At 43.0% G+C, this 10,318-nt stretch overlaps 1 protein-coding gene across 1 annotated transcript; it reads right to left on the bottom strand.

Annotated features, from left to right (window-relative positions):
- Positions 1-3,063: 3,063 nt before the first annotated feature.
- LOC149379754 (uncharacterized) lies at positions 3,064-8,439 on the bottom strand. The gene is made up of 8 exons (XM_089604056.1): positions 7,697-8,439; positions 7,534-7,612; positions 7,166-7,452; positions 6,851-7,060; positions 6,401-6,514; positions 6,138-6,226; positions 5,712-5,816; positions 3,064-3,281 (listed from the first exon to the last, which is right to left on the bottom strand). The coding sequence occupies exons 1-8, from the start codon at positions 8,437-8,439 to the stop codon at positions 3,064-3,066; spliced, it is 1,845 nt and encodes a 614-aa protein (XP_089460182.1).
- Between the last annotated feature and the right edge of the window lie 1,879 nt (positions 8,440-10,318).

Raw genomic sequence — 10,318 nt, 5'->3', positions numbered from 1 at the left:
ATGAAAAGTCAATTACAAGAATATTCGTGACACTGTTGTCTATTTCAGGGTATAACTTCGTCATTTTAGTTAAACAGAGGGTATCATTTTGTCATTTTAGTTAAACAGATGGTATGAACTCGCCATTTTTGAAAACCGAGGGTTAAACTCGACATTTCACTAAAACACAGGGTATAAATGTGTTATTTTCCCAAGGTTTTATCTATCTAACTTGATTATAGTGTTCATGATTTATGTTAGTGCATTTGGTTAGTTTTTTTTTTTTTTTTTTTTTTTTTTTTTACTTGTTGTGTGATTTAGAACATAGAAACATCATGTCTTGTCGAAAATATGTTTCCGGTTTTGAAAAACTTAAAAAAAGAAAAAGAGATGAAGAATTGATTAACTCTAAAAAATGAGCTCTTGAAAAATTTATAAAGAAAATGAGTTAGTTATGAATGAAGAAGTGCATGAAAATGAAAATGGTGAAACGATGGTAGAAAAATCTAGAGATACAATGTGTAATGAATAAAACATCGGTGATTGTAATGAAATCGAAATTGAAAAAAAAGTTAACAATCATACGAATGACGAGTCTTTAAATATTTATGAGATCCGGGACAATGGAATGATATAGATAATAATTTTAGAGACGTGTTTGTGAAAAAAAGACCAATTAGAGAGAGTGATATTAGTTTTCCGAAAGATTCTAGGCATTTTGCTCATTTTTACTATCTTAAAAAACTACCAAATGGGAAAAGCATAATAAAAAGCATTATTACATACTTATATACGATGTTTACTTTTTTATCTATATCTATTTTTTTTTTTGTTTTTCTTTCTTCTAAAACATGGATGAAAAGCATTATTACATACTTATATACGTTGTTTACTTTTTTTATCTATATATTTTTGTTTTTCTTTCTTCTAAAACATAGATGAAATTCTCAATTCATACAAAATAATTTATAAATCTTCGCAATATTTAACCTCTATCATATATAATCGTTAGGAACTGCAAAAAGCTATGGGTAACAACGCCTCATTCACAGACTGTGTTGATCCACAGTATCGTACGAGTACGTGGTAAAAATGGTATTATCAAGTAAGGCAAACATGTTCGATGCCTTTGTAATTAGTTGTCCGTTTTTACAGATTGGGAAGGATTACTACGTAAACTTATGGTAGATAAATAAACTAGAGTCGATGGGAGAATATATCCGATTCGGAGCCGTGTGTGTCTCATGGCGCGTGGCGTGGGTGTTCAACAACGTCAAGAGAAACGCCGTGTCACGTCACCATCAGGGGCTATTCCGATGGATGGTTATTAGTTGTGGGTCAAGGTGGGTCAACGACGTTGTACCGACCTTTTTCCATGACTTACAATAGCGATGCTCATACTAAGGTCGAAAAGAAAAGGCATTGCTCGTACGATTCGCCTCCCGAACCTAAATTTGTATACGGAATTACCCGCCGGTTTCAACTCATTTGTTATCCGCAAAACTTTGATCCCCGCCAACCTAGTGGCGATCTCGAACGAGTGCCTCGTGGTGCTGATCGAGGTATGCGGGTTAGCCTTTCTCCGACTCGGTAGAGACTCGTCGTGCACCATGCTAACGAGTAAGGATTTTGAGGGGCTCATAGACGCGGTGATCCTCAACGGTAACAAATTGTATGTGATTAAGGGTGGAACGCTAACAATGGATGGGAATAAGGGCTCGATGATATCATTCAAGTTATCCGATTCGATCACCGCCATGGATGATGTTGCACCGGCGATCTATTTATGCCACTCCTCTAAGGAGTTCAAGTTCCGCTACCAAAGGTATCTCGTGTGGTCTCTATGCTTCGACGTTCTATTGCAGGCAAGGACGAAGCTACTCCCAACTCGTGGAGGGCTAAAGCCCTACTCAATTTTTTTTTCTTCACTTTTTGCCCATTTTTTAATAATTTTTTTACATTGATAAATTAGCCCAATCTGAACTTTTTTTTGCACATTAGCCTCCCCTAACATGAATTCCTAGCTTCGTCATTGATTGCAGGTCGAGAGGTACGTCATCGAGTTGCGACGTCCAAAGTCGTTCAAAGTTTTTAAGTTTGCCAGTAAAGATAATGGGTGGGTCAGTGTGATGAGGCTTGAAGACACGTGTCTATTCGTGGGTGATAGCTCTTTTGTTTCTGTCAAGTGTTCTAGGTTTTTCGGGTACAGATCCAATTACATGTATTTCACGCACGACACGACTAATGGTTCTCATTGGAGTAATCTTGATACGGGGATCTATGATCACGGAACAAATAAATTTGAGCGGAGGCTGGTTTTGGACTCCATCGGTTTCGAAAAAAGCGAACCTCTTTTTTGGATTGTACCACCACTTTAGAATTATGAATTTTGAGTTGTTTTTTTTCAAACTAAATTTAATCATCGTTACATTTTTTAGTGTATTAAAATGGATATTTAAGCACAAAATCTAGTTATTAATTTTGAAGCTCTAGTATTGGAGACTTTATATATATATATATATATATATATATATATATATATATATATATATATATTTATTTATTTATTTGGTGGAGATTAAATATCTTGTCCTCGTACAGAAAAGTAAGAAGAAAGAAGAAGATCTCCATGTAAAATGTATTGACACCCAAACAACTCCTAAGTGAATTTTCAGTGCTATTCTATAAATATAATTGGAGAATAAGATCTCCATGTAAAATGTATTGACACCCCAAACAAAGTTCCTAAGTGAATTTTGAGTGCAATTCTATATATACACTAATGTTAAAGATTACATGAAATTGGTATAGTCATAATTGTAGCAAGATATATATATATATATATATATATATATATATATATATATATATGAAATTAGAATCAAGAGGTGGAACCAAAAGCCAATAAGAATCACGTTGTAATTTGTCAGACAAAAGTATTACATATATACCAACAAATACAACTATAATATATGAAATACTTAGGGTATAAATTATTAAAAAAAAAAAAAAAACAAACAAAATCACACTAATTAAAAAAAAAAAAAAAAACTCAAATATGTATTTACGTATATGAATTATGAATCAGTGTCCAATACCAGGGCTTGGTACATCACCGTACTGTCTATAGAAATCATCATCATCATCATCATCCGGTTCAGCTTCTTGCTCATCCGATAATCCTGGATCCAACGGCCTCTGTGGCTCTACGTCCACGTGGCAGTCATCCGAATACAGAACGCAGCCTCTGGTCAGAAACCTGGCCTCCGCGGATAATGCTCTCATGTGACACGTCGGACGGGCTAGAAGAGCCACCAAAACCAGAATTACTAATAAAAGGAGTAAATTACTACTGCTCTCTTTTGTACCCATTTAATATTATGAAAGAGATAGAGAACGCAAACTGAGAAGAAGATATGTCTTTTCTGGAAGAATTATTATATTTTAGGAAATTGACCACATTATTTTGAATTACTTATAGAGCATGAACCCAAACCACGATACCAACCATCATGGTGTATCATTGTCTTTATAAAGATAAAGTAAATGTAATTAAGATATTTATATATAAATTCATTTTTATTTATCTTATGGTTTTCATAAAAGATGACCGCACTCACAGTCACATCGGAAGAACATGACGATCTTTTGTTTCCACACAGTGTCAAAAGTATAAATAAAATCAAAGATAAAAAATATCCCCATTTTTGTAGTATTGCTATATAGTCTACAGCTATAGATCACTCTTGATGCCTAAGGAAACATGATGTCTATTTTTCGGCTAATTAGATTTTATTTTGCCATTCTCTCTTGCCATATATATTATTATATATAAATATATAAACATAATCATCAAAGAAAGAAAGAAAGAATAAAAAAACAATGCTACCTACCACTATATATAGACCATAAAATGAAAGAGACACATTTAATTTCTGTCTAATCTAAATAAGTAAATCACACTACTCTCTGTCTAATCATCTAATTATTCCTTAAAAAAAATATCACTCATTAAACTTCACATGACAGACCACCCAGCAAGGATATCACGCTCCAGAAAATAATGCCCTAGAATGCAATATATATATATATATATATATATATATTACGGCTTGTGATTTTCGGTGATAAGAGTGAAAATGATGTGCAAATATATACGCATATATTTACGTATAGTTCGACTTGTGATTTTTATGACTTCCATATCATATGTTCCTGTACACCAAACTATGCTAGTTTTGGCAGCGCAATTAAAGATGGAATTGTATTGTATGGATTGTCAATAAAAAGTAGAAATGCATATGTCAATTCACAGCATGGAATATTGTTCATTGTGACATGTTGTCTCGAGACTTTTAGTGGCCTTGTTTTGATATTCATGCCTTGTCTATGTCAACCGTTCTATATATATATATATATATATATATATATATATATATATATATATATATATATATATATATATTTTTTTTTTTTTTTTTTTGAGGAAACGTGGTCGGTGCCACGGAATATCATAAAAGCCCTCACGTATGGCGGAGGAAAACCGTGGTTACAAAGATAAGAGTGAAACAGAAACCAACGGAAAGAAAACAAAAGAAAATCAAACACAAAAAGGACCTAGGAGGCCAAGCGGGACCTCAACTCGCGATCATCGGCCCTAATGGCCTCTTCCGAACAAGGCGGGACTAAACTCAGCCAGGTCGAGGACGAGTGATGGTTAACCGCATAGCGCGCTAGATTATGCGCTGCAACATTACAAAGACGAGAAATATGCATAATGCTAAAAACCTCAAGCTCCCTCACCTCCCTGAAGATGCGGTGCAAGATCGTCCCAAGCTCTGTCGCAGGCGTCGCGCCCTCATCGATCATCCTCACCACCCCCAAGCAGTCAGACTGGATCTCAGCTCTCCTGCCTCCGACGCTGCGAACTAGCTCTATGCCCTGGAGGACAGCATACGCTTCCGCAAGCTGGGGAGAGAACCCCCTAGCCAGGAAAAGCGTCTGCGAGGCGATCACCTCTCTGGTGTGGTCTCGAACAATACACCCGACACCGAAGCCTCCACGGTCGCGAGCGAGCGCCGCGTCGACGTTAATCGAGAGGGTCCCGTCCCTAGGGGGGGTCCATCTGGGGGGCGTAGTCGCCCTCGTGCTCGTCGGAGTCTCCCCAACCGTAGCCGCTCTGTACTCCTCGAGGAAGCTCACGGTCCACTGGACTAGCTGTGGCTGGCTCCAAGCTGATCTTCCGGCCAAGACATTGTTCCTGTGGTTCCAAAGTTCCCAAATAATGGTAATGAAAAGCTCATGAAAACGAACCTCAAGTGTCTCCGTCGCTCTGAAGATGGCGTCGAAAACATCGCCGTCTCTGAAAGGCGGAAGAATGTGGCTGAAGCCCACCTCTTTCCAGACTCTCCTGCTCCACCTGCAACCCCAAAACGCGTGGAAAACAGTCTCTCTCGCCTCCTGGCAGACAGGGCAGCTATCGTCAGAGGTGATCCTCTTCTTGGCTAAGACTGCTCTGGCCGGGATCTGGCCTAAACAGACTCGCCAACAGAGGAGTTTCACCTTAGGAGGAACTCTCAGCTGCCAGAACTTCGTCCACCACTTCTCCATCGCCGTCGGATCTGAAGAGCTGGCGACCGGAGTGCTGGCTCTCCCCATCGCGACACGGTAGCCGCTCTTGACGGAGTACTCTCCGTTCTCAGTGAAATGCCAGCGACGCACGTCAGGAGTACCCTCACCCCCACTCGGAATGCTCAGGATCGCCGCAGCGTCCTCCTCTCCGAACATCGCTGTAATGAGATCGACATTCCAGCTACCGTCGACTCTCATTAGCTCAGCTACACGCATATCGGGGGGAATCCAAGGGGGATCAATCCAGGTGGCCGGTCTATCTCTCGGAACCCAACCGTCGCCTATGACTAACACAGCCTCCCCGTCCCCGATTCGCCATCTCGAACCGGCCTGGATGATCTCACGACCCCAAAGAAGACTGCGCCATATGGAAGAGCTACACGAGCCAGGGAGAGCCGTCATAATATCACCGTCGGAGAAGTAGCTCTGTTTGAAGACTCGTCCAGCAAGACTATCCGGTCTTCGGAGGAGCCTCCAGACACTCTTAGCCAGAAGGGCCTGGTTGGACTTCTCCAGATCTCTGAAACCCATCCCGCCTTCAGACTTGTGCCGCGTGAAGACCTCCCACTTGCACCAGTGGATCTTCGTCGTCTCCGTTCCACCCCCCCACCAGAATCTGGCGATTGCCGAATGGATGTCTCTAATCAGGCGCAGAGGGATCCTGTGGCATGAGGCCACGTAACTGGGGATCGACTGAAGGATGGATTTAATGAGGACCTCTCTTCCGGCCTGCGAGAGGGAGAGACCATTCCAACTCTTAATCCTAGCCCAGACTCGATCTCTCACATACCCAAAGAGCTCAGCCTTCCTCCGACCACTGAACGCGGGAAGACCCAGGTATCGCTTATGGCAGTCCGTCTTCCTAACACCTAGGATCCGAGCCAGGACCTCACCCTCCTCATCGCTGACCTCCGTACCGAAACAAACATCGGACTTTTGAAAGTTCACCATCTGGCCCGAGGCCTCTGAATAAGTCCGTAAAATATCTGTAACTCTCTCGCACTCGTCAGGTATCGCACGACAGAAAACCATGCTATCGTCCGCGAAAAGGAGGTGAGACACGTGAAGATCCCGGAAACGGACTCCTGAAATCGCCCCAGCATCCTCGCTCGCTCGAAGGAGACTCGAGAGACCCTCTGAGCAGAAGAGGAATAAAAAAGGAGAGAGAGGGTCTCCCTGGCGGAGGCCTCTGAAAGGAGTCACACTGCCTCGGGTGGAGCCGTTGATGTTGAAAGCAAACCTGACTGAGGTAACACATCTCATGATGAGGTGCACCCACTGCGAGCTGTATCCCAGTTTCAACATCATCGACTCTAGGTAGACCCACTCGACCCTGTCAAACGCCTTAGCCATGTCCAGCTTGAGAGACGCGCATTTTCCATTACCGAAGCGTTTCCGCTTCATCGTATGAAGAGCCTCGAAGCCAACCATGACATTATCGAAGATCAGTCTACCTCCAACAAAAGCGCTTTGGGACTCAGAAATGGCATCGTGCATAGTGATTTTAAGACGGTTGACCAAACACTTGGCCACTATCTTATAAATCACATTGCACAGGCTAATCGATCTGAAATCGCTGACACGTCTCGGGTCCTCTACTTTGGGGATGAGGGTGACCACAGTATCGTTAATGGTGGCCACTTCCTCCCCGTCGTTAAGGATCCCAAGGCAAGTTTTCAGGACCGACTCGCCAACTATGTCCCAATATCTCTGGTAGAAAATCGCGGAAAAGCCGTCGCTTCCCGGGGCCTTGATCGCATCCATCGAGAAGAGCGCCTTTCTCACCTCCCCTGGCTCAAAAGGGCGCTCCAACTCGGCGTTCATTGCCTCCGAGATCCGAGGCTGTACGCCCGCAGAAACTAGCTCAATACTCTGCGTAGAAGGCCTCGCTGAAGAGAAAATGTCACCAAAGTAACCAGAGACGATCCTCTCTATCTCCGAGTCGCCACTGTGCCAATCCCCGTGCTCGTCCTCCAAACCTCTGATGGCGTTCTTCTTCCTCCTAGCAGAAGCCTTGCGGTGAAAAAGCTTCGTATTCTTATCCCCGCACCGCATCCAGGACACTCTGCTTCTCTGTCTCCAGTACAGCTCCTCCCTCTCAACTAAGGCGTCAAGCTGTCTCTCCTCCCGTCTGAAGGTCTCCATACAGAAATCCGGGCCCGAGCGTCCCGCAAGCTCCACCATCTTCTTCTGCTTCTCAATCCTAACTCTGATGTCTCTGTTCCTCTCTCCGCCCCAGCGGGAGAGGCTCTGTCTGCACCGATTGATCGCATCAGCTAAGCTCGGACTCTGGCTCTGATCACCACTCTGACCCGTCCCCCAAGCTCTACGGATCCTCTCGTCACACTCCGGCTCACCAATCCAAGACTCCTCAAAGAAGAATCTCCTAGGCCTCCTGTTTCGCCGGCGGTCTCTGAAACCGGCAGTGAGCAGAAGAAGAGGTCTGTGATCCGATCTCCAGAACCTCAAGTGACGAACTTTTGCCGAAGGGAAGAGATCGCACCACTCGTGGCTCGCAAGGCATCTGTCCAGACGCTCCTCAATACCTCCTTTGCGCCAGGTGAAAGGGTCACCCTCGAAACCTAAGTCATGAATGTCGCAGTCAAGAATCATGTCTCTGAACGCTAAGAGCTGGCCTGGGCCTCTGTCGCAACCTCCTCTAATTTCAGAGTTAGAGGCAACTTCGTTCATGTCGCCTCCAACAAGCCAAGGACCTGTGGAAGAGCTTCGGAGGCGTCGAAGAAACTCCCAAGTATGCCTTCTCTGGGTACTCACTGGATCCCCGTAGATCCCCACAAATCTCCATCTCTCACCAAGCTCGCTAACCATATCTCCCTCAATGTGATATCTCGAAAACGTCCCGAGTAGGAATTTCACAGGCTCTTTCCAAAGTAACATCAAGCCTCCACCCCTACCAAGACAGACCACCGCCATACAACCATCAAAACCCAACAACACACGCACTCTTTCAGCCCCCTCACGTCGTAGTCTAGTCTCGGAAAGAAAAATAAAATCGGGACTATGATCACGAACGTGTGCAAGGAGGGCGGACCTCGTCCCGGGGTTACCCAACCCCTGGACGTTCCAAATAACGCCTATCATCGCGTTCGGCGGCCCTCGTTCTCGAGGGGCGCCGCTCTCTCATCAGAAACAACTGAGGTCGAATCTAGTGGACTAGAAACTCCCAAAGTACGAGTAACAGAAAATAAGTCTCTATCCCCTAAGTCTTGAGTGTCAGGAAAGGAGTCTCTAACCCCTAGGCTTAGTGTAGCAGAAAATAAATCTCTATGGCCTATATCAGACTGAGGAAAAGGAGTCAGAGGTGGACTTACCTGTGTGTCGAGCGTAGATCTCAACGCTGTCTTCAGAGCCGAAGTATCAGAGCCTCCCGCTGGCGAGACACCTCTACCGCCCTCGATTAATCGGGCCAGGCCGTCCGTGGTCGTCAATCGTCCACCCTCTTCGAACATTCGTGCCATCTTCTTCACGTTTCCAACTCGAATCCTCTCGCTAGATTTCCTTTTCCCCGACCCACAGTCGTGCTCCCCACCTCCCGCTCTGGAAACTTCAACCTCATTCCCTTGGCCTTGATCACTCTTCCGGACCAAGGATCGTTTCTTGGGCGTTGGAGTAAACCTTCTGGCCACATCGGGCCCAGAACCCCCACGGCCCAAATTGGGAGACGGCACTGAAGCTTTAGAGGAATTTGTCCCCTGTTTGTCCCCTTTGGGCTCTGCGTCACAGGAATCCTGGCCCAAAACGCTGCTCCCTTTATTTCCCTCAGGAGAAGAGGCCACCGCCAGGCCCAAAAAATTATTAAGCCCAAAAATAAATATGATATAGTAGAAAGTTATATACCAAAAGAGACGTAGATGATCGCGAGTTGAGATCCCGCGCGGTCTCCTAGGGCCATGTTTGTTTGAGTTTATTTCTGTTTCTTTTCGTTGGTTTCTGTTTCACTCTTATCTTTGTAACCACGGTATTCATTCGCCATACGTGAGGGCTTTTATGATATTCCGTGGCACAGACCACGTTTCCTCAAAAAAAAAAAAAAAAGACGTAGACTCGGTTACAGGGGAGATGGTAAAACACAAAAAGAAAATCAATTAGTGTGATTTTGTTTTATAAATTGAAAGAAATTTAAAATATGAATCTATAAACCGAAACAAATAAAACAATTAAACCTCGAATAAATCAAGGAAATATTCTAAAATAAAATATAAACATCGATATTTATTAAAAAAAAAAAAAAAGAAGCTGCTGAAAAATACAAATTAAAATCTGACGTAAGTGTAAAGCTCTGTATTTTACTTGTTCAATCGTTTCTACTAAAAATTTAATAAATCCACGTTAATTTCTTACAAAGCATTGACTGACTAATTTCTAGGCCTTATTGTATTGAGTGTTTACATAAAGTAGAGTGTAGCTCGACATGTGATTTTAATTGCACATACGCTAACTATATAGAGTATTTAGAAGTCAACAAATACAGGTAAGTAACTGTATTTTCATTATCTTTTCTTTTTAGTGCTCTTGTTAAGCATTGAAAAGTCCTATCCTCACCGGAAAAGTTGCCTTTTTTAGAGGATAAGATTTAACTAGACAATTAAAAAAAAACATAAAAATTAAAGAATAGTCTTGCTGGGGTCACCGTGTCCTATGTATGTCCATTCCAAAAGGATATTAATTCCATGCACTTAAAAAATAA

The sequence above is a fragment of the Urtica dioica genome, chromosome 12 (assembly GCF_054948205.1).
Source record: "Urtica dioica subsp. dioica isolate 48M chromosome 12, U.dioica_male_clone48M_v1_H2, whole genome shotgun sequence".
Lineage (NCBI taxonomy): Eukaryota > Viridiplantae > Streptophyta > Magnoliopsida > Rosales > Urticaceae > Urtica > Urtica dioica.
This window is presented reverse-complemented; position numbering and strand designations above follow the sequence as displayed.